This window comes from Salmo salar, chromosome 04, assembly GCF_965601325.2.
Source record: "Salmo salar chromosome 04, fSalSal1, whole genome shotgun sequence".
NCBI classification, from domain to species: domain Eukaryota; kingdom Metazoa; phylum Chordata; class Actinopteri; order Salmoniformes; family Salmonidae; genus Salmo; species Salmo salar.
Window position 1 is genome coordinate 69,966,670 of NC_138294.1, and position 24,465 is coordinate 69,991,134.

General features: G+C 43.2%; 1 protein-coding gene across 1 annotated transcript in view; it reads right to left on the bottom strand.

The window, feature by feature from the left end:
• LOC106603676 (protein turtle homolog B) overlaps positions 1-24,465 on the bottom strand; it is a 200,400-nt gene that overhangs the window by 102,900 nt on the left and 73,035 nt on the right. Inside the window, exon 4 of the mRNA XM_014197639.3 lies at positions 4,504-4,655. Within this exon, the coding sequence (XP_014053114.1) occupies positions 4,504-4,655 (152 nt within the window). The remainder of the gene's footprint in view (positions 1-4,503; positions 4,656-24,465) is intronic.

The following is a 24,465-nucleotide window of genomic DNA, read 5'->3' on the forward strand; positions in this document are numbered from 1 at the left end:
CACAACCACTCACTTACACTACTGACTACACACACCATTGTTAATTATATTTACTTTAGTTAAATAAATATATTTTGTTATTCCTTATCTCCACGTTGTCTCCTGTTTTGATACGCACTTTGAGCCGGTTCATGACACCATGCTGTGTTGTCATGTGTTGCTGCCTTGCTATGTTGTTGTCTTAGGTTTCTCTTTATGTAGTGTTGTGTTGTCTCTCTTGTCGCAGGAGGTATTTAGCCTTTTGGTAGGCCGTCATTGTAAATATTTGTTTTGAACTGACTTGCCTAGTTAAATAAAGGTTAAATAAAAGAAATAAAGATCCATAAAAACTTCAGCATGCTCTACCACTAAAGGACAGTTTACAGTAGTTGGCGCAACAAGACAGTCTTGTGTTCCAATTGTTTGTTTTAATAGCGTGAACCGTTCCTGTTCACACCGAGGTGAAGAGCGGAAAAATGTAAGGAATGAATCTGAGCCTCACACTTATCACCTGCGGAAGGTGGGACTTCCAGCGAAGCGCGGATTTCATTGGCCTTGTCATGCGTGATTGTAGATCTGAAGTCACGAGAGTGCGACTCCCCAATAGTATGTTGTACCGAAGTTGACTGACTGAAAGGTAACTGAAATCTGTTTAACCTAATTTTTACCAGCATGTCACCTGTGCAATTAGATGCGACAAAACTCTTAATTGTCACGTCCTGACCAGTAAAGGGGGTTATTTGTTATTGTAGTTTGGTCAGGGCGTGGCAGGGGGTGTTTGTTTTATGTGTTTCGGGCTTTTTGGTTAATGTTCTATGTTGGTATATTTCTATATTCGTTATAGTCTTTCTATTTCTATGTTTAGGTTATTGGGTTGACCTTCAATTGGAGGCAGCTGTTCCTCGTTGCCTCTAATTGAAGGTCCTATTTAGTAGGGGTGTTTTTTCATGGGTTTTTGTGGGTAGTTGTTCCGTAAGTGTAGCTGTGTGCCTCACAGGACTGTTTTCTCGTCGTTGTTTTCGTTTAAGTGTTTGTTTTGGTTTTCTTCACAATAAAGAAGATGAGCATATGTGACAGGTTAAAGGAAATACTCATAGCCTGTTATACATTAAAAAGTATTAGTAAGTTCATAGTATGTGAGGATCATAAAACATCTAAGGTTAAAAAGATCATGCATTCTGTATTAGTTGATAGATATTGATAACATTCATATAATTGTGTTAAAAATGTAAAATCCGTCAAGCGTACAAAGGGTAAGAATTGTAAAAGCAATGTGTAAATGTTATATTGATTACTTTATTTTGTGGTGCCTAATTGAAGGGGAAAAGTGTTAATCTGTGATCTACTAAATGCTCTTAATCTATGAGCCTGAGATCGATTGCTCTGGTCTCCACCCAAGTTCGCGGGGAAATTGCGCTCTTTTCCTCATTGCACTAAAGCTCATTGAGGAAACAATACCGTATCACTCTCGTGATTATTTCTCCCCTTTTTCAGGTACGTTATTGATGATAAAAAAATAGTAATTTAAATGTAATAACTCGCTAACATGTCAAGAGTGTTTAATTAAGAAAGGTGTGTCTTAGTAACATTTTGAGGAAGTTAGAGTTAAGTTTGCAGAGAGTAATATGAGCCCTGCTCAGTTGCATGAAGCATAGCTTCGTACTGAGAGTAGCTGCCATTTTATGTCGATTGTGAATGAACATGTGCGTTGTTAATAAGATATTTTGCGGTGTTATTTGTATAATGTTTTTTCAAACACTTTATTGACTACTGATAAATTGAGTTATGGTTTACTGAGTTAAAGCTTTGTGCTTGACAGTTATATTGAAATTAGTGTATGTTTCAGTGAATTACAGAGTATACTGTTGTGACTTGAATAAGCCTTGTACCCTACAACACTAGCTCTTTCCTGTAGATCTGTTGTTCTGTAAAATGTGTTACTTTTGTAAAAATTGCACTAAAGCTCATTGAGGAAACAATACCGTATCACTCTCGTGATTATTTCTCCCCTTTTTCAGGGGCGTAACACATACACATTCCCGCGCCTTGGTCCCATCTTTACGACGAGCGTGACAGAACTACCCACCACCAACGGACCAAGCAGCGGAGGAAGGAGCAGCAGAGCTATCTAGAGTCATGGACATGGGAGGAGATTTTGGACGGGGCAGGACCATGGCACCAGGCTGGGGAATACTGACGCCCTAAGGAGGAGCTGGAGGCAGCCAAGGCGGAGCTGCGCCGTTACGAGGCATTATACGCGCCGTTTGGCTTACCCGAGAGGCACCCCCAATAATTTTGGGGGGGGGGGCACACGGGGAGTGTGGCTTGGTCAGGCAATAGACCTGAGCCAACTCCCCGTGCTTATTATGGGGAGCAGAGGATCAGAAGAGCGCCGGTCTATGCAGAAGTGTGCACAATCTCGCCCATGCGCACGCACAGTCCGGTGCGAGCGATTCCAGCCTCTCGCAAGTGCCGTGCTAGAGTGGGCATCCAGCCAGGTAGGAGTATGCCTGCGCAGTACATCTGGCCACCAGTATGTCTCCTAGGCCCAGGCTACCCTACGCCTGCTCTACGCACGGCAGCCATCAGACCTCTGCACAGCCCAGTTCACCCTGTGCCAGCACTCCGCTCGTGCAGAGCTACTGTTACCACCCAGCCAGGATGGGTTGTGCAGGCTGTGCGCTCCAGACCTCCAGTGCTTGTTCATGGCCTGGTGTATCCAGTTCCTGCTCCTCGCACTAGCCTTGAGGTGCGTGTCTCCAGTCTGGTGCCTCCAAAGCCAGCACCACGCACTAGGCCTCCAGTGCATCAGCCCAGTCCAGTACGTCCTGTTCCCACTCCTCACACTAGCCTTGGGGTGCGTGTCTCCAGTCTGGTACCTCCAGTACCAGCCCCTGCACCAGGCCTCCAGTGCATCAGCCCAGTCCAGTACATCCTGCTCCTGCTCCTCGCACTGGCCCTGTGGTGCGTGGAAATAGTCTGGCACTTCCAAAGCCAGCACCACGCATCAGGCCTGCAGTGAGCAGTCCCCATCCAGAGCTTTCGACGACAGTACCCCGTCTAGAGCTTCCGACGACAGTTCCCCGTCCAGAGCTTCCGGCGACAGTTCCCCGTCCAGAGCTTCCGGCGACAGTTCCCCGTCCAGAGCTTCCGGCGACAGTTCCCCGTCCAGAGCTTCCGGCGACAGTTCCCCGCCCAGAGCTTCCGGCGACAGTGCCCCGTCTAGAGCTTCCGGCGACAGTTCCCCGTCCTGTGCTTCCGGCGACGTCCTACAGTCCGGAGCCTGCAGAATCGCCCCACAGTCCGGAACCGGCCCGGCCAGAGTCGCCCTCCAGTCCGGCGCTCCCAGAGTCGCCCTCCAGTCCGGCGCTCCCAGAGTCGCCCTCCAGTCCGGCGCTCCCAGAGTCGCCCTCCAGGCCGGAGCTCCCAGAGTCGCCCTCCAGTCGGGAGCTCCCAGAGTCGCCCTCCAGTCGGGAGCTCCCAGAGTCGCCCTCCAGTCGGGAGCTCCCAGAGTCGCCCTCCAGTCGGGAGCTCCCAGAGTCGACCCTCCAGTCGGGAGCTCCCAGAGTCGCCCTCCAGTCGGGAGCTCCCAGAGTCGCCCTCCAGTCGGGAGCTCCCAGTGTCGCCCTCCAGTCGGGAGCTCCCAGAGTCGCCCTCCAGTCGGGAGTTCCCAGAGTCGCCCTCCAGTCGGGAGTTCCCAGAGTCGCCCTCCAGTCGGGAGTTCCCAGAGTCGCCCTCCAGTCGGGAGTTCCCAGAGTCGCCCTCCAGTCCGGAGTTCCCAGAGTCGCCCTCCAGTCCGGAGTTCCCAGAGTCGCCCTCCAGTCGGGAGCTCCCAGAGTCGCCCTCCAGTCTGGAGTTCCCAGAGTCGCCCTCCAGTCTGGAGTTCCCAGAGTCGCCCTCCAGTCCGGAGCTCCCAGAGTCGCCCTCCAGCCCGAGGTCTCCAGTGACGTGCATCAGCCTGAGGTCTCCAGCGACGCGCATCAGCCCGTCGCTGTTTGTTATTGTAGTTTGGTCAGGGCGTGGCAGGGGGGTGTTTGATTTATGTGTTTCTATGTTCGTTATAGTCTTTCTATTTCTATGTTTAGGTTATTGGGTTGACCTTCAATTGGAGGCAACTGTTCCTCGTTGCCTCTAATTGAAGGTCCTTTTTAGTAGGGGTGTTTTTTCATGGGTTTTTGTGGGTAGTTGTTCCGTAAGTGTAGCTGTGTGCCTCACAGGACTGTTTTCTCGTCGTTGTTTTCGTTTAAGTGTTTGTTTTGGTTTTCTTCACAATAAAGAAGATGAGCATACACATTCCCGCTGCGCCTTGGTCCCATCTTTACGACGAGCGTGACATTCTTTTACTTTTAGGTTGTGTGTATTGCATGTATTGTTGTGAATTGTTAGATATTACTGCACTGTTGGAGCTAGAAACACAAGCATTTCACTACACCTGCAATAACATCTGCTAAACATGTGTATGTGACAAATACAATTTGATTTGATTTTAGATGGGGCAAACACATGGTGAAGTGGGGGTCCTACCTTGTACTTGATGCTGTCCTCCACGGGCTCGCCCTCCCGGAGCCAGTTGATGGAGGGCTTGGGGTTGCCAGAAGCAACGCAGCTCAGGGTGATGCTGCCGCCTTCCTTGGCCTCAACGTACAGTGGCGGTGTGTCTGTGAAATTGGGGGGAGCTGTGAAGAGGAAAATATAAAATAAAATGGTGAGAAAAATGTTATTGGCAAATATCAAAAGGGAAAAATCTCTAATGTTCCAATGTTGTATGTGTTTTTGTGTGATATTTGTGTTTATATGTCTGTCTATGTCAATGTGTGAAGCCATAATGTGGAAAATAAAGTTGACGTATTCTGTTTAAAATGTATTAATCCAATGATCCACTACGAGAAGCTCTAGCTAGCAAACCTTAGATGTGTTGCTGGGAGAGGCGCAAAATCAAGTGAATATTTACAGACTTTGCTTGGACAATGTAATCACTACCACATACAAGTAATGAATACATTGCAGTAGTGTTTTATGATCTTTTTACTGTATATGTGTATGTACTGTACTATGCGAGTTAGCTTCAACGAACATTTCCAATGTATATATTACTGTTAATACCTGCAAATGGCAAATAAACTACTTGAAATTGAAGTTTGGACCAAAATATGGCCTGTGTTTAACCGAATAGCCCAAACCCTGGTAACGTTTTATATTAACGTTCAGTAATAAACCATTTATAAAGGCATATACAAACAGTTTGTGCACCATTTATTAATCATTACTCCCACAAGGATCCCAATTTCAAACTCTCATAAAAAGATGGGATCTTATACAGTTTCTTGCCATAGCCTTCTGTGACTTTAAATAATATTTCTCTCAAAGCTGTGTTTCCTGAAAAATGTGTCCAGAGATTTGGTCAACTCCATCAGATTAGTCTAAAATCCTACATTAATCAGGAATAACCATGGTCAGCTATACCATAAGGACCCCTTATTCATGTCTTCATTACATGTAGTAGTAGTAGTAGTAGACCCTTCCTGCAGTCAAATGACAAAATCGCCCTCTAGTGGCCTCATGGGTGGAATGAAATTAATAATTCATAAATATAGTTTTTTTAAACCTGGTGTTTATATGTCAAACAGTTTTGTTATATTTCAGTCTTCTGTGTGCTACAGTACCAATCAAAAGTTTGGACACACCTACTCCTTCTAGGGTTTTTCTTTATTTTTACTATTTTCTACATTGTAGAATAATATTGAAGACATCAAAACTATGAAATAACACATATGGAATCATGTAATAACCCAAAAATTGTTTAACAATTAGATTTGAGATTCTTAAAAGCAACCACCCTTTGCCTTGATGACAGCTTTGCACACGTTTTGTTGTCAGAAAATAGAAAGTGACATTTGAAAGATAAAGTTTTGTCTATTTGGAAATTGAACTCAAATCTTACTGCTGGCAATGTCATAAGAATCCCCCCCCCCCCAAAAAAAAAAAAAAAATAATGTGCTATGGTCATATTCATAGAGTATGCAACGTAGGTCAAGGAAAGTGTACACATTATTTGTATGCATCCTCCACATGCGCCTTTGATCTAGCTCATCGTTTACAATAGGAAAAGTGAATGGTAAAAGAGGTTTGAAGTTTCCTCACCTGTCTGTAACATTTTGGAACAGTAATTAGTGACATTTTATATCAGTAATTGGTGACATTTTATTTCAGATATTCAAATCTCATATTCCCCAACATGGGGACAATTGGGGGAAAAGTTGTGAGAGTCCCGTTTTTCAAGAATCCCTGATTTATAGAAAATGTTAGATATATTTCCATAAACATTCTGTGTTGTGTGCTTATTCTTTTACCATTGATATGATCTAGGTTACTTTCAGAGCTAAGAAGCAACAGGTACTCCTGGAATGTCTACGAATGTCATGCTCATCTTATGAGAAATTACACTAGTTACTCAAAACCTTTATAAAGTATTTATATAGTATAAACAGCACTCATTTTAGATTAGGGACAGCAAAAAACACTAATGATTAGAAAATGGTTAATAAATGTAGGAGTAATGATTAATAAATCACTACCTACAGTTGAAGTGGGAAGTTTACATACACCTTAGCCAAATACATTTAAACTCAGTTTTTCAAAACTCCTGACATTTAATCCTTGTAAAAACTCCCTGTCTTAGGTCAGTTAGGATCACCACTTTATTTTAAGAATGTGAAATGTCAGAATAATAGTAGAGAGAATGATTTATTTCATATTTTATTTCTTTTACCACATTCCCAGTGGGTCAAAAGTTTACATACACTCAATTAGTATTTGGTAGCATTGCCTTTAAATTGTTGAACTTGGGTAAAACCTTAAGGATAGCCTTCCACAAGCTTCCCACAATAAGTTGGGTGAATTTTGGCCTATTCCTCCTGACAGAGCTGGTGTAACTGAGTCAGGTTTGTAAGCCTCCTTGCTCGCACACGCTTTTTCAGTTCTGCCCACAAATCTTCTATGGGATTGAGGTCAGGGCTTTGTGATGGCCACTCCAATACCTTGACTTTGTTGTCCTTAAGCCATTTTGCCACAACTTTGGAAGTATGCTTGGGGCCATTGTCCATTTGGAAGACCCATTTGCGACCAAGCTTTAACTTCCTGATTGATGTCTTGAGATGTTGCATCAATTCATCCACATAATTTTCCTCCCTCATGATGCCATCTATTTTGTGAAGTGCACCAGTCCCTCCAGCAGCAAAGCACCCCCACAACATGATGCTGCCACCCCCGTGTTTCACGGTTGGGATGGTGTTCTTCGGCTTGCAAGCCTCCCCTTTTTTCCTCCAAACATAACGATGGTCATAATGGCCAAACAGTTCTATTTTTGTTTCATCAAACCAGAGGACATTTCTCCATGTGCAGTTGCAAACCGTAGTCTGGCTTTTTTATTGAAGTTTTGGAGCAGTGGCTTCTTCCTTGCTGAGCGGCCTTTCAGGTTATGTCGATATAGGACTTGTTGTCACGTCCTGACCATAGTAAGATGTGATTTTCTATGGTAGAGTAGGTCAGGGCATGACAGGGGGTGTTTTGTGGTTTTCTATGTTTTCTATTTGTGTGCATAAGTTCTAGTTTTTCTATTTCTATGAGTGGGTTGATCTCCAATTGGAGGCAGCTGGTCCTCGTTACCTCTGATTGGAGATCATATTTAAGTAGGGGTTTTTCTACCTGGGTTTTGTGGGTGATTATCTTTTGAGTAGTGTTTGTTTCTCTCTTCGTCACGGTTTGTTGTTTTGTAAATGTAGTTATTTATGTTTTGCAAAGTTTCACGGATTTAATAAAATGTGGAACTACAACCACGCTGCACTTTGGTCCGATTCTTTCGACAGCCGTGACACTTGTTTTACTGTGGATATAGATACTTTTGTACCTGTTTCCTCCAGCATCTTCATAAGGTCCTTTGCTGTTGTTCTGGGATTGATTTGCACTTTTCGCAGCAAAGTACGTTCATCTCTAGGAGACAGAACGCGTCTCCTTCCTGAGCGGTATGACGGCTGCGTGGTCCCATGGTGTTTATACTTGCGTACTATACAGATGGATGTGGTACCTTCACGCGTTTTGAAATTGTTTTCAAGGATGAACCAGACTTGCGGAGGTCTACCTTTTTGTTCCTGGGGTCAAGGCTGATTTCTTTTGATTTTCCCATGATGTCAAGCAAAGAGGCACTGAGTTTGAAGGTAGGCCTTGAAATACATCCACAGGTACACCTCCAATTGACTCAAATTATGTCAATTAGCCTATCAGAAGCTTCTAAAGCCATGACATCATTTTCTGGAATTTTCAAAGCTGTTTAAAGGCACAGTCAACTTAGTGTATGTAAACTTCTGACCCACTGGAATTGTGATACAGTGAATTATAAGTGAAATAATCTGTCTGTAAACAATTGTTGGAAAAATTACTTGTGTCATCTACGAAGTTGATGTCCTAACCGACTTGCCAAAACTATAGTTTGTTAACAAGAAATTTGTGGAGTGGTTAAAAAACAAGTTTTAATGACTCCAACCTAAGTGTATGTCAACTTCCAACTTCAACTTTATACAAATGCCTAATAAATGGTTTATTACTGAAATTGAATATGAAGTGTTACCCACAAGCCTTTTATTTAAAACCAGATTAAACAAAAATTAGCTCTGCTAGCTAATCCTGACAAATTCATTATTGTGTTAATTATTCACGTACATACAAAAGGAGGCCTTGACAATTCCAAAACACAATCTATGCAAGTTTTGCTCAGCTACCTGGTGCAAAAGAGCCACTTAATCAGCAATGAATCCTCTGTGAACACCATCTCTATAGCCTCTAAGTGTACTGTATATGAGCCACTACCGCTAGCCACTTCCACTCACTTTCCCCATCCTCTACTGCTCTGGGCTGTTTTAAGTGTGAATACTTTCTCTCCCTCTTTCCTCTTCTCTGCATCTCTCCAGGGCCCATTCATTACTTGCTTCTGATTTAGGACCAAAACTATGGCCTAGACGTAACTCGAATATCTCGCAGTCCCAATTTTGTTTTTATAAGTCACAGAATAAGGGGCGGCAGGTAGCCTAGTGGTTAGAGCATTGGACTAGTAACCAAAAGGTTGCAAGATCGAATCCCCAAGCTGACAAGGTAAAAATCTGTTGTTCTTCCCCTGAACAAACATATAACCCACTGTTCCTAGGTCGTCCTTGAAAATAAGAATTTGTTCGTAACTGACTTGCCTTGTAAAATAAAGGTAAAAAAAGAAAGAGAAGTCAGTTAAGCCCTAGTTATAACATTAATATATATGGTCACTATGGAGGTGGGTCATGCTACAGGGCTCATATTCTGTCTTTGTCACTACTATGGTACTGGGATATAACACTTTCTTAAAGGTTTTCATTCATTTTCTGCATTAGCCGCACCCCCCGCCTCAACTCTTTAAATGTTCTTGAACATGCTGCCTTAATTTTCTGAAAGAGGGAGCGAGAGAGAGAGAAAGAGAGCGAAAGAGATGGGATACTCCTAGGAACTAAATTACAGCACATAGGGCAAGAGAATAAAAACACATTCCACTGTGACTTTTGTTCAATGTATTCAATACTACAGTAACGCCATAGTGCATAATAACTTTCCGCTCGTCTTTTTTCAACAATATTCCATTTACATCATACCATGGGACAGTTTGCTTTACTGAAGCTTCAAACATAAATTGTTAATTTGACTAGCAACTACAGCATTGCACGTTATTGGACACACGGTTTCTGTAATACCCAATTACAGGTGAAATGCGGATGAAAACAAGGCATTGTGTGAAAATCTCAATTTAAATTACACAAAGGCAATGACTGGACTGAACATCTTTACTGTGCATTTTAGTAGTCAACACAATTCTTTTCAAAATATTTATTGGATTTCATGGTTGAAATTAGAAAATAATTTCCAGGTCACACAACATTTTGGGAAGAATGCTTCATCCACTAACATTTCGGAAACGCTCAACTTTGTTGTGTGTTTGAAAAATGTATAGCGCACATATTTAAAAATTACTTTTGAGAGACCCCTGTCTTCCTGATGTTGGAAAGTAACAAATATCAAAAAACACAGTCTTGGAAAATGGGACAGGAGAAGACAATATTTGGGGCCTCAAACATGGTTAAATATTTACAGAAAAAAAGTCACAAAGTGCACTGCACTCTCCTACAGAAAGACTGCAGTGATCACTAGACGAGATACTACCTCTATGGAATCGGATGTAGTGTACTTCAGGGCCTCACACTAGTCAACACCTTAGTCAAATAATTCATGTGCTGAAACCTTCACCTGGCCTTGACTCTACTGCTGGGGAACACCTGTGTGACAGATTGCCCCAGTGACCACACTTTTAGATGTACTATGGGGTAAGAGTCAGGCATGATGGTATCAGAGCCAAAACATATGCCATGAGGGCTTAACAAAAGGACATAAAGGCATGGGAAGATGCACTCTAGGTAATTACTGCCCATGTTACCTCAATATTGTGTGGGAATCATAACATTCTGCCACTGTCAACACAGCCTTACACATCTGTGAATGACTAACTTATTCTTTAGGCAGTTCCCAACCCAGGTAGCTATAGTGTCACAGATACTAACTATTGTATTATCCAGGCAGATCTCAATTCCATGACATCCTTCGGATCCCACTGTCCCCGTGGGACTCGTGCCTCATGTTCTAATACAACCAACAGCACCTGGCGCTAATAAAGCAGGCAATTAAGAGCGCACAGCACATGTCCATCCACTGGCTCTCTGTATCTCCACTAGCCTGCTGCATTCAAAGGTTTTTTAACAATACCTTGGCTTTACCCCTTAGCTACAACTGGTGTTATACTGCAGAGGTTGGCAGTGGACTACGGTGCGTGCTGGTTTTTGTTTCAGTCTAGCACTACCTCACCTATTCAAGTCTAAATTGAATGAGCAGTTGATTAGTTGGATCAGGTGTGTTAGTGTAGGTCAGTATTCACATCTCGGGTACCGAAGTAGTGGTGCACTAGTATGGCCAAACCTGAAGCTATTACAATTCTTTCTTTCTCCCTTTCCTCCTTTTCTGTGTCACATCAGGTCAGCAACCACAGCACAGCCACCCATCATGCTGCTGCTCATAGCCTCTCCTCTTCTCTCTGTCCCTCCTTCAATGGTTCTTTGTGACAATATTGCATTAGTGGCGTCAGGTGGATGAGTGGGAGGGAGAACAGTGAGCAAGACATCAGAGAGAGAGAGAGGAGAGAGAGAGGAGAGATTGAGGGGAGAAAGAGAGAGAGAGAGGAAGAGCGGGAGAGAGGGAAAGAAAGAGAGAGATGTGCTCAATTAGACATAAACATGTACAGTGCATCCATATGCGGTAGCTACGGCTTCATCTAGGACCTTAAAAATAAACTGGAGGCCACTGGAGGTGGCCAATGTGGGAATTAAACGCTTTCGCTAATGGACGTGGCAGTGTTTCAAAGTGCACCTTTTAAATAGTCTGATGCCTTTTGCAATAATACACCTCCATATGAAAAAGTGTTATTAATAGTAAACAAATAGTTGTATAGTAGTAGTAGTAGTAGGAGGAGGACTGCAGTAGTGTTATACCATGGAGCAATATTTGAAAGTGGATCCTGTTGCTAACAGGATTTTTCAAATACCAGACTGGAGCTTTAAAATCTTGCCAGTTTGAAATGAATCAATTAAAAACATAATCATTGCAACAGACATCTGGCCAAACAACATAACTAGTACTCTGAATCCTCCAAATGGTTTGAAATGGGACAATAAAGGATAGCTTTAGTGTCTGGCCTAGCAGGATAATGGCTAGTTTCATAGTCTGGCGCATAGCAGGCCTTACCATCTGCATCGGCCCACTCTCTCTCTTAGTGTTCAGACTCGGAACACCTGGCATTCTTCTAGTTATTCTATAAAGCTACATCAGAATGCTGGGGAGAGACAAAGCAATCTTTCCAGGCTTCATACACATTTTGACGGATGGAATTTCCTGGGTTTTCCATGAATTCAAACCAAATTACTCTGACCAACCATTAGTGGAGTCTCTATGTATGTATAAAAAAAAGCATGCGCAATGTGGTATAGACACTGGGAGGCTGCTCTCTGATCCCATGTACCATCTCCTGTCATTGAGAAAGGCACTTAATCCCCCACAAAGTAGAATACCTGTTAGGCAACTGTATAAAACACCTGTGGTCAGCCCTCAGTGTGGAGAGCTACTGGGTGTTCAGGCTTTTGATCAAGCTCACCTCAAACACATCAGAGCCTGTTTATCAAGGTTTCTAAAATGTGGTTTGTTAGAGGACTGGAATAAAAGCCTGCACACCCATTAGCTCTTTTGGAGGATGGTTGATCACCCTTGATGTATAACATTGCAACATAACATGCAAATACGTTTTATGCCTTTTGAAAGAATTCACACATTTAATATATCAAAGGACAAATGGCTACGGTAGGCTACAAATCTTATTATTCAGCTGAAGCAAGCCTACAAATTTTCTTCAGTAAATGTACCTAATCTTGTTTCTCATGGCCTGAGAGTCCTTTAGGGGCCTTTTAGGGGCAAACTCCAAGCAGGCTGTTATGTGCCTTTTACTGAGGAGTGGCTTCCGTCTGGTCACTCTACCATAAAGGCCTGATAGGTGGAGTGCTGCAGAGATGGTTGTCCTTTTGGAAGGTTCTCCCACCTCCACAGAGGAACTCTGGAGCTCTGTCGGAATGACCATCGGGTTCTTGGTCACCTCCCTGACCAAATCATGTCCAATCAATTGAATTTACCACAGGTGTACTCCAAGTTGTAGAAACATCTCAAGGTTGATCGATGGAAACAGGATGTAGCTGAGGTCAATTTCGAGTCTCATAGCAAATGGTCAGAATACTTACGTAAATAAGGTACTGTATTTCTGTTTTTTATTTTTAATACAATTGCAAAAAATTCTATAAACCTGTTTTTGCTTTGTCATTATGCGGTATTGTGTGTAGATTGATGAGGGAAAACAAATATTGAATACATTTTAGAATAAGGCTGTAACATAACAAAATGTGGAAAAAGTAAAGGTGTCTGAATACTTTCCGAATGCACTGTATAATAGCTTAACAGTTAACTACTGGGTACAAGATATGTTTTGAATTGGCTACCTAGTTATTAGTCTGTTCTCTGCTGCAATGTCTCTCTCTTTTTGAGCAATGGCCCACTCATCTTGCACACATGCAGGTGATGTGCGTTTCGTGCTAAAGCGCCATTCGGATCCTGGTAGATATGTAGATTTTTATTTGATTGAGTGTCACAGCGGTCGATGAAAGGGGACCAAAACACAGCGGGTATAGTGCTCATCTTCGTGTATTTATTTAAAGAGAGTGAACACTTAAACAAAATAACAAACGACAATCAACAGTTCTGTAAGGTACATAGACTATACAGAAAGCAACCACCCACAAAAACACATGAAAACAGGCTGCCTAAGTATGGCTTCCAATCAGAGACAACGAAAGACACCTGCCTCTGATTGGAAGCCATACCTGGCCACACATAGAAAAAGAAACATAGAAAACTAGAACCAAAATCCCCTAGAACCAAACAACCCCAAAACACACAAAACAAACACCCCCTGCCACGCCCTGACCATACTACAATTACAAATGACCCCTTTACTGGTCAGGACGTGACATTGAGACAATATTTCAAAACTGGGTCTAAATAACTTACATTAAGAGCATTGATTTTCCAAAACATTTAGGATTTGATCATTTCCCCAAACTTTTCCAGGCCTGGAAAACACAACTTTAAAATTCCATTACTTTTCCAGGATTTTCATGACATAGGAACCCTGCTTTTCATACACTGTGTTTAATGTCTCACATCTGCTTGGCAAACACTGAAGGGTCTAGTAGACACACACATGCACAAGTGCAGACACACACTTTCATGAAAAGAGGCAAGTGTTTTAAAGATCAGCTTCACACACTTGCCCTTTTCAATGCTGGATGAGGATTGTCCCAGCAATTTAAATGGAGGACAGGAGGAATTTCATGATCTTTGTGAGACAAAGAAGTGTGTGCAGGAGCGAGAGACAGAGTGTGTGTGTGTGTGTGTGCGTGCATGCATGTAGTGTGTGTGTTTGAGGGAGTGATAAAATTGCAAGCTTGTGTCGCAGGGTTGGATTAATAAACATTGTGAGAGGAGGCAGACAATAATAAGTCTTTGTGGCTGCGAACCCTGCAAAGTGTATGCAGATGTTCACACACACACTTTGAATATCTGCATCGGTCCTCCAACAACAAGAGATGTCGAGTGTCAATCCCCAGTTTTGTTCTGCCCTGGAGAATCTAGCTAACCCTTCCCAGTAAAACATAGCACAGCTAACTGTAGCAGAACTGAGCCCAGCACAGTCTAGACCAGTACATTTAAATTCAGCACTGTCAATGCTACCACGGTTTAGCACTGGTTTCCCAGCCTACTATAACTTTGACTCTAGCCTTAGTAGCCCATCTTGAGTTAGTCGAGCCCTGCCCAGAGTCCCTGGCTCATGGTGTCAGGCTGATGCACAGCCCTGGAGGAGTTTCCTCTGTTAAATATGCATGAGTATCACTGACTGAACATATGCTACCAGCAAAGAGAAACCCCAACACGTTCAGCAGCTTCGGGCAAACTGCCAACTCAACTAATTACAGCATTCCTGTGATAGGTAAATCACCCCCGACTACCGTCCTCTCTGAGGTGAATGTGTAAAAATAATGTTCATATTTTGAAGTAGGAGGTACTGTTTAGGGATAGTTAGGGAGATTTCAGCGAATCTAGAGGATTTAAATGGAGCTAAATACATCTAGCTGGGTGTAACAACTTTAGCCATTAAATCATGTTCAATAGGGAGGTTTTGTTTCCCAAATACAACACACAGTGCATAGGCTAATGTTTCATGCTAAGTAACGTACCCTTGGCCATTCACAATCTTAACAAGGGAAAATTATGAAGTTTGAAGTCACATTCAAGGCACAAAAAAAACATTAGCTGGGTGATGATGACATTGTTGACCCATAAGCCCAAATTCAGGCTTGTGCCAGACAAGGATTGGTTAGCTGGTCTTATGTCCTCTCTCTATCTGAATATAAGGTGTAATCTATGATCCCAGACCCCGAGCTCAATGTATGGGATTTAGCTCATACACAGAGAGTCAGCGGAATGATTGCATGGATCATACAGTATTGTTACCCATTACCATAGTGCCATTCAACAAATTCAGCAAAACCATGGTGAGTGTAACAAAAGAGAGAGCAGTGTAATACAATAAGCTATTATTTGTGAAGGGGAATTCAGAGTTTGTATGTGTGTGCATTCTTTCACGTGACAATGCTTCATTGTAAATAATGTATAAAGGCATGCATGTATATGTGTGTGCCATTGTCAGAATACGAATCTCTGTGTCGAAACAACTTTGACTTGACCTTGACACGTCCATCCTCACACAGCGATGCCATGTCAAGACAAAGTGCATATGCTGAAGTGTAGATGTGTGTGTATGTCCGCAGCAGGATCAGTGCAGATATTCAATATGCACTCATCATTACATGATATAGAGAATCTGACGAAACTTGTCACTGACAGTCTACAGCTAATAAAGTCCAAAATCTACCTACTGGTCGCTAGAAAGAGTAGTTTTGCTCCTGTGGTTGCTAGTAGCTGGAAGTTGAGCTAGTGAAACAGTGACATTGCACTGTAGGTACAGTATGTCTGAAAAGCTAACAGCTGTTTTTGTACTGCTCCAGTGCTGCATCATACAATAATAGTATCATACTGCTTTCACACATTTGACCCTGCAGATAGTACAGAATACAGATTTGTCTGAAATGCACACTCACAGTGTGGGACAATACCCATTGTTCAAACTATCGGGGCAATATGTTTCAGCGTTAATAGACAGCCGGCATTATGAGTACAACGATATAAAGAGACCATGCAAGTTTGAGCCTTTATCTACCGAAAGCTTTGGGAAGTAGGGAAGCCGAAATGAGAGATAGAGATGGAGAAACAAATTTACAGTAAACAAACCGATGTGCTGATACACCATTGCAGCTAATTACGCAAACACAAAAAAGCGATAAAGATCGCTTTGGAACGCTTTACTCACAAAACAAATGCAAATCCCAATTTTATCTCAGAAATAGAATCCTCTTTGCCCCGGGGCTTGAAGATTGGGATCGGAACAGTACATCCTCTGAGACAATTGGCACGTCTCCCGACAAAACGGACCCCCGCTGTCCCTCCTGGAGAGAGAGACACAACCAAGCTTATATATACATGCACCATAATAATCCGATATTAAACTGATTATGGTATTAGTAATGTAAACACCTTACTCCGCTTATCTTAATCGGCGTATGGTCATAATCGCTGCCCGCACCCTCCCGCCCGACTAGCATCACTACTCTGGACGGTTCTGACTTAGAATATGTGGACAACTACAAATACCTAGGTGTCTGGCTAGATTGTAAACTCTCCTTCCAGACTCATATTAAGCATCTCCAATCCAAAATTCAATCTAGAATCGGCTTCCTATTTCACAACAAAGCCTCCTTCACTCACGCTGCCAAACATACCCTCGTAAAACGGACTATCCTAGCGATCCTCGACTTCGGCGATGTCATTTACAAAATCGCCTCCAACACTCTACTCAGCAAACTGGATGCAGTCTATCACAGTGCCATCTGTTTTGTCACCAAAGCTCCATATACCACACACCACTGCGACCTGTATGCTCTCGTCGGCTGGCCCTCACTACATATTCATCGCCAGACCCACTGGCTCCAGGTCATCTATAAGTCTTTGCTAGGTAAAGCTCCGCCTTATCTCAGCTCACTGGTCACCATAACAACACCCACCCGTAGCACACACTCCAGCAGGAATATCTCACTGGTCATCCCCAAAGCCAACAACTACTTTGGCCGCCTTTCCTTCCAGTTCTCTGCTGCCAAAGACCGGAACAAATTGCAAAATATCGCTGAAGTTGGAGACTTATATCTCCCTCACTAACTTTATGCATCAGCTATCTGAGCAGCTTACCGATCGCTGCAGCTGTACATAGCCCATCTGTAAATAGCCCATCCAACTACCTACCTCATCCCCATATTGTTTTTATTTACTTTTTTGCTCTTTTGCACACCAGTATTTCTACTTGCGCATCATCATCTGCACATCTATCACTCCAGTGTTAATTTGCTGAATTGTAATTACTTCGCTACTATGGCCTATTTATTGCCTTACTTCCTTACTCCATTTGCACACACTGTATATAGATTTTTCTATTGTGTTATTGACTGTACTTTTGTTTATCCCATGTGTAACTATGTGTTGTTGTTTTTTGTTGCACTGCTTTGCTTTATCTTGGCCAGGTCGCAGTTGTAAATGAGAACTTGTTCTCAACTGGCCTACCTGGTTAAATAAAGGAGAAATATATACCATTTTTATTTATAATAATCTAAGTAAGCATATGCTGATTAAAATACCTGGATTTCTGGCAGTCTTTCAAACTATTAGGACATGTAAACACCTCAATCGGAGTTCCAGCTGTGTATTGGATCTGCACATGTGCTAGCACCAGCAGTGTGAGCTTCCCTCTTTTGCATGAGTGAAGTGAGTTGGGAAAAACTGAACGTATGCATCTTATAAATAGTTTTCCCAGTCCTGCTTTAAATGATGTTCAACTTATAAAGGCTTCATAAAGCCTTCTTAATACCTTCATAAGCACAACCTAAATGTGTTACAAAGCCAAATGTCATGCTTTAGAGAGGGTTCATAAATTTGGCATAACTGTGTGACATAATCACCAATGTCAAATGTGACATAACCCACTGTGTTGAATATGATATAAACGTATGGTTTATGAAGGGTGACATGTTGTGCTGAAGGATGTCACACGCTCTAAAGTTTAGTCATGTTAGTCACATTACACCTAATCTCGTTCCCAGATACTTCTGCCCAGATGGTCTGGTGGACCAACGCATCAAACTTGTCCTTCATCATTTAGGCTTTGGTTTAAAATACAGTTTTAAGAAGAGAAATTGTGGAAATGGGCAGGGTTTAGCCATAATTATGACTTTGTAGCTGTCCTTCATAAATCAGCAGAACGTTAATAACCTAATTAGTGACACTTTATGTAGTGTCCTGTAATACTTCGTTTGAAGTGAGACACCTTCGGTCATTCATAACACATCCATAAAGACGCTATATCGTGTGATGCTGTACTTAGTTTAAAGTCAGACACATTTGGTAATTTATAACATACAGAAATGCCATATATCATATGACGCTGTACTTACTATGAAGTCAGTCACCTCTGGTCATTCATAACACATGCATAAAGGCTTAATGATGCAAACACAAATGTATTAACACTTAGGGAATTATCAGTAACAGATAAATAATTTAAATATTAAAGACATTTTTCAACTTTACATTTCCTTCTTTAAAAAAAAAAATGGTTATACAAAGTTTCAAAAAATCCAGCAATGCAATTACATTGAACATTACACAGGGCTATTAACAGTGTAGCTTGTACCTGAGCCGGCAGGGACAAGCCACACTACTCTCTGCCTACTGGAGGTCCTGCATGTTGGTTCCAACCTTAAAAGTAACAACAAAGAAAGTTAGCAGGTCTGTTAGGAAATCCCTTTGTCACACCATCTGGATAAGGGCATTTCTGTACTGTGCCAGAAATACTCTAAATGGGGAAATGGGAAACTCTATTCGATCTGTATTATTATATTCCTCTTTCATTTACAAATCTCATGATGTGACTATGAGACTTGGCTGTATCTAGGGGGATTTTTATTTAGCTGAGCCTGCTAGCTAGCTAAATTTTGTTGGCTAGCTAGCTAGCTAGCAATTCTTGTGAAGTCACCAAAATGATTCGAAATAACGCGTGAGGTAATCTAATGTAATCTAACGCAACACTTAACTACTATATACAAATTACAATAAATAACTTTGACTAACACCGTTCCATACACATTTTGCGTAACAGTGGCATTCAAACTAGGCTGCAATGAAAACTAAATGGGACTGTGTTGGCATCAAAATCCGGGGTGTAAACTACGTTTCTATGCAAGCGTTGATTGACATGGTAATGCACCAATAGTATTGAAGAAAAGTTGAAAAAACTGACCGCCCTGATGCTGTACGTTATGCAACTCATTGTGTGTCATACAGCCTCTTTCCACCAGGGGTAGCGCTTCTCTCGCAGATTAGAAACAAGAAATGATCAATGTTGAGCGTAATGGTGAGTGTAAAGTTAATTAATTTAGTTCACCAATAGTTAATTCAAACAATTGGGCTCCCGAGTGGCGCAGCGGTCTATGGTACTGCATATCAGTGCTTGAGACGTCATTAGACACCCTGGTTCGAATCCAGGCTGTATCACAACCGGCCGTGATTGGGCGGTGCACAATGGCCCAGCGTCGTCCGGGTTTGGCCAGTGTAGGCCATCATTGTAAATAAGAATTTGTCATAACTGACTTGCCTAGTTAAATGTAATTATTAAAAAATATATATATGTTAATTTTTCACATCATCACTGCGAGCCATCATGACTCTCAAAAACCGTGACAGATTACTTGTGAAGATAAATTTAGTGCATGAAGGTCTCGTCATTGATTTTGCTGGAAAGGGGAGAAATTGTGCTTTACAATGGTATTCATATTACAGTTGACCTGGAAGTATTACATTTTTGGGGCGCTCAAATAAGGTCAAGTGTACGGAACACTGCGATGTACAAAAGGTTAACTTATTCGTTTTTCGCTGTCCAGTGGCACCACAAGTGGGTATTTGATTTGCAAACATCACATGAAACTCCGCTAACCAAACAGTGCAGAATTAAAGGGCAACTACACTCAAATATCAACATTTCATAGATTTTTCACAGACATCAAAAGTCATCGCCTGATGTGGTTTAAGCATTTTTATGAACACAGAAAATCAAATTTTGTTGTTTTTCTATTCAGAAAGTGTGCAAAAACTGGGGAAATCCAAAGCCTGGGGAAACAAAACCAAGAAAATATAACTTTTAAGAAAAAAAAACTGCACTTTACAGTGTGTGTCATCCTGCAGCACAGCATTTTGGGGAAAGTTGAGGTCAGATCCAATATTGGCTGTACACCCAATAGGGAAAGAGGTTGAGCCATCCTAAGAAATGTTTTAGATTAATATAATATAATATAATATAGCAAATGCTTCTATCCAAAGAAACTTAGTCATGTGTGCATACATTTTTACGTGTGGGTGGTCCCAGGAATCAAACCCACTATCCTGGCGTTGCAATGCTCTACCCTATATGCATGACAAGGTTATAAATGCTTTGTGAAGCCTCAATGTAATATGATTAATATAGCCTTTATTAAGCGGTGCTTATGTCACCCTTTATAAAGCACAGGTTTAGGTCATATTTGAGTTTGACATACTGGGTTGTGTCACATTTTACAATGGTGGTTATTTCACACAGTTATGCCACGTTTATGAACACTTTATAGATCATGACATATGGTCATAGATGATTTGTGACACATTTATGTAGTGTTTATAAAGGGTTTATGAAGCCTTTATAATCTGCACGTCATTTTAAAGCAGGACCCAAACGGTCATATGTCCGAACTCAGAATGAAATAGATTTCCCAAAAATAACATGGTGGTAGAACGTTTATTTTGATTGGCAATCCCTTCAACTAGCCTGTTTTCAGAAGTGTCAGTGTAAACAGGATTATTAGGGATATCGATCTTCTTGTAAAGCATGTAAACATTTTAATCTACCTATTATATTAGTTTGAGTATTCACAATAATCATATTGTGTGCACGTAAATGTACCCAATGACTCATACAGCTTTCACTCAGGTTTAATTCCTCTTTTTTCATATTCTACGTATCTATAATCACCTTATGATGGATCTGATCGGCTTACATGCTTTTTCCCGGTCATTTGGCTACCATCAGCACCAATTGGCTACCATCAGCACCAGGGGCCATGGTGGGGCTGATTTCACTCACTCACTAAGGGTCAACGTGGTTGACATGGGCTACCCAAGGAGGAGGTGAATGAATTCAAAACGATGCATTTGTAGTGTGTGGCAGAAATATTATTTGCTTACAGTTGTACCAATTTTCCAAAGGTGGTAAAAATGTTTTGATTAAAAGGAATACCAAATGTTTTTGTTGTAGGCCCTACAATGCAGAAAGATGCTGAGTACTGTTTGCAGTGTAAACACACTCTTTAGACTGAACCACAGACAGAGAGGGACAGAACAACAGATTAACCCCATCATCAACTGCTCCTGTCTGCTCCATGTGTTGTATAGCAAGGCGGATGTTGTGGCTGGATTTGCTTTGTTATCACAGGTTTCTGAGCAAATCTGTCAGGAGACTGCAAGGCATAGATTCTCTACACACAAATGAGAAGCATTATCAGTTGTGTGTTGTGTTACTCCATATAGTCAATGCTCTGAATGGGCTAGAGGTCGACTGATTAATCGGAATGGCCGATTAATTAGGGCCGATTTCAAGTTTTCATAACAATCAGAAATCGCTATTTTTGGACGCTGATTTATTTTGTTTTTTTGTAAAATCTTTTTTTTTTTTTTTGACCTTTATTTAACTAGGCAAGTCAGTTAAGAACACATTCTTATTTTCAATGACGGCCTAGGAACGGTGGGTTAACTGCCTTGTTCAGGGGCAGAACGACAGATTTTTACCTTGTCAGCTCAGGGATTCAATCTTGCAACCTTACGGTTAACTTGTCCAACGCTCTAACCACCTGCTTTACATTGCACTCCACGAGGTTACGCGAATGCAGTAAGAAGCTAAGGTAAGTTGCTAGCTAGCATTAAACTTATCTTATAAAAAACAATCAATCAATCATAATCACTAGTTAACTACACATGGTTGATGATATTACTAGTTTATCTAGCCTGTCCTGCGTTGCATATAATCGCTTAGGTAGACGTTGCTCCAACCATAAACATCAATGTCTTTCTTAAAATCAATACACAAGTATATATTTTTAAACCAGGTGAAATTGTGTCATTTTGCGTTCATCGCGCGCAGAGTCAGTGTATATGCAACAGTTTGGGTCGCCTGACTCGTTGCGAACTAAATTTGCCAGAATTTTACGTAATTATGACATAACATTGAAGATTGTGCAATGTAACAGGAATAACGTTTTGTTTTCGAGATGATAGTTTCCGGATTCGACCATATTAATGACTTAAGGGTCGTATTTCTGTGTGTTATTGTAACGGCTGTCTTCGTCGTCAGATGAAGTCATCGTCTGAAAAGTCATCGTCTGAAAAGATGGACGAATACGCAGCGGAGGATGTGTTCATCATTAGAATTTTAATAGAACAACGTGAACACTACAAAAAACAAGAAAACTGACAGCCAAACAGTCCTGCAAAACACTAACAGAAACACAATTACCCAACAAAACCCAAAGGAAAAACATGATCCTTATGTGTGACTCCCAATCAGCAACAACTGGCGGGCGGCGATGGCAGCGCCCGGCTGGCGGGCGGCGATGGCCGCGCCCGGCTGGCGGGCGGCGATGGCTGCGCCCGGCTGGCGGGCGTCCCTGGCTGCGCCCGGCTGGCGGGCGTCCCTGGCTGCGCCCGGCTGGCGGGCGTCCCTGGCGGCTCCGGCAGCACTGACCCAGGATTCACCAGGATGAGGAGACATGTTAGAGGCCTGGCCCTAGGCGTAGGCACAGGACTCACCGGGCTGGTGGGCGGCTCTGACTGCTCTGGACAGGCGGGCGGCTCTGGCGGCTCCGGACAGGCGGGCGGCTCTGGCGGCTCCGGACAGGCGGGCGGCTCTGGCGGCCCCTGACTGGCGGGCAGCTCTGGCGGCCCCGGACTGGCGGGCAGCTCTGGCGGCTCCGGACTGGCGGGCAGCTCTGGCGGCTCCGGACTGGCGGGCAGCTCTGGCGGCTCCGGACTGGCGGGCAGCTCTGGCGGCTCCGGACTGGCGGGCAGCTCTGGACTGGCGGGCAGCTCAGGCGGCTCCGGACTGGCGAGACCCACTGGAGGCCTAGTCCTGGGAGGTGGCACAGGACGGACCAGGATGTGGAGGCCCACTGGAGGCCTAGTCCTGGGAGGTGGCACAGGACGGACCAGGATGGGGAGACCCACTGGTGGCCTGGTCCTAGGAGGAGGCACAGGACGGACCAGGATGGGGAGACCCACTGGAGGCCTGGACCGAGGAGGAGGCACAGGATAAACCGGGCTGTGGGGGAGCACTGGAGTTCTGGTATGTACGCTCGACATGCTTACTCCAGGCTGAATGCCCACTTTGGCCCGGCACGGGCGGAGCGCAGGCATTGAGCGAACTGGACCCTCCCAGCGCCCTGGAGACACAGTGCGCAGAGCCGGTGCAGGATAACCTGGACCGAAAAGGCGCACTGGAGACCAGACGCGCTGAGCTGGCACAATCCGTCCTGGCTCGATGCCTGCACTCGCATGGCACTTGCGGGGGGCTGGCCTATAGCGCACCGGGCTTTGCACGCGTACTGGGGACACCGTGCGCTTTACCGCGCTGCCTCCTGTAAGCACGGGGAGTTGGCTCAGGTCTACCGCCTGACTCCGCCAATCTCCCCGTGTGCCCCTCCCCAATTTTTTGGGGGGGCTGCCTCTCGTGTCTGCTGCGCTCCCTTTCTTCATACCAGCGCCTCTCAGCTCTCGCCGCCTCGATCTCCCACTATGGGCGGCGATAATCCCCAGCTTGAGCCCATGGTCCTTTACCGTCCAGGATTTCCTCCCAAGTCCATGAATCCTGAACGCTCCTCTCCTGGCGCTTCTCCTTCCTCCGCTGCTTGGTCCGTTGTTGGTGGGTAATTCTGTAACTGCTGTCTTCGTTGTCAGATGAAACAGAGAAGTCATCGTCTGAAAAGGTGGACCAATACGCAGCGGAGGATGTGTCCATCATTAGAATTGTAATAGAACAACGTGAACACTATACAAAAAAACAAGAAAACTGACAGCCAAACAGTCCTGTCAGGTGCAAAACACTAACAGAAACACAATTACCCAACAAAACCAAAAGGAAAAACATGCTCCTTATGTGTGACTCCCAATCAGCAACAACGAACTTCAGCTGTGCCTGATCGGGAGCCACACACGGCCCAAAACAAAGAAATACAAAAACATAGAACGCCCACCCATGTAACACCCTGGCCTAACCAAAATAAAGAACAAAAAACCCCTCTCTATGGCCAGGGCGTTACAGTTATTATGTTAAATCTATTAAGTCTATGATTTGATAGAGCAGTCTGCTCTGAGCGGTGGTAGGCAGCAGCAGGCTCGTAAGCATTCATTCAAAATAGCACTTTCGTGCGTTTTGCCAGCAGCTCTTCGCAATGCTTCAAGCATTGCGCAGTTTATGACTTCAAGCCTGTCAACTCCCAAGATTAGGCTGGTGTAACAGATATGAAATGGCCA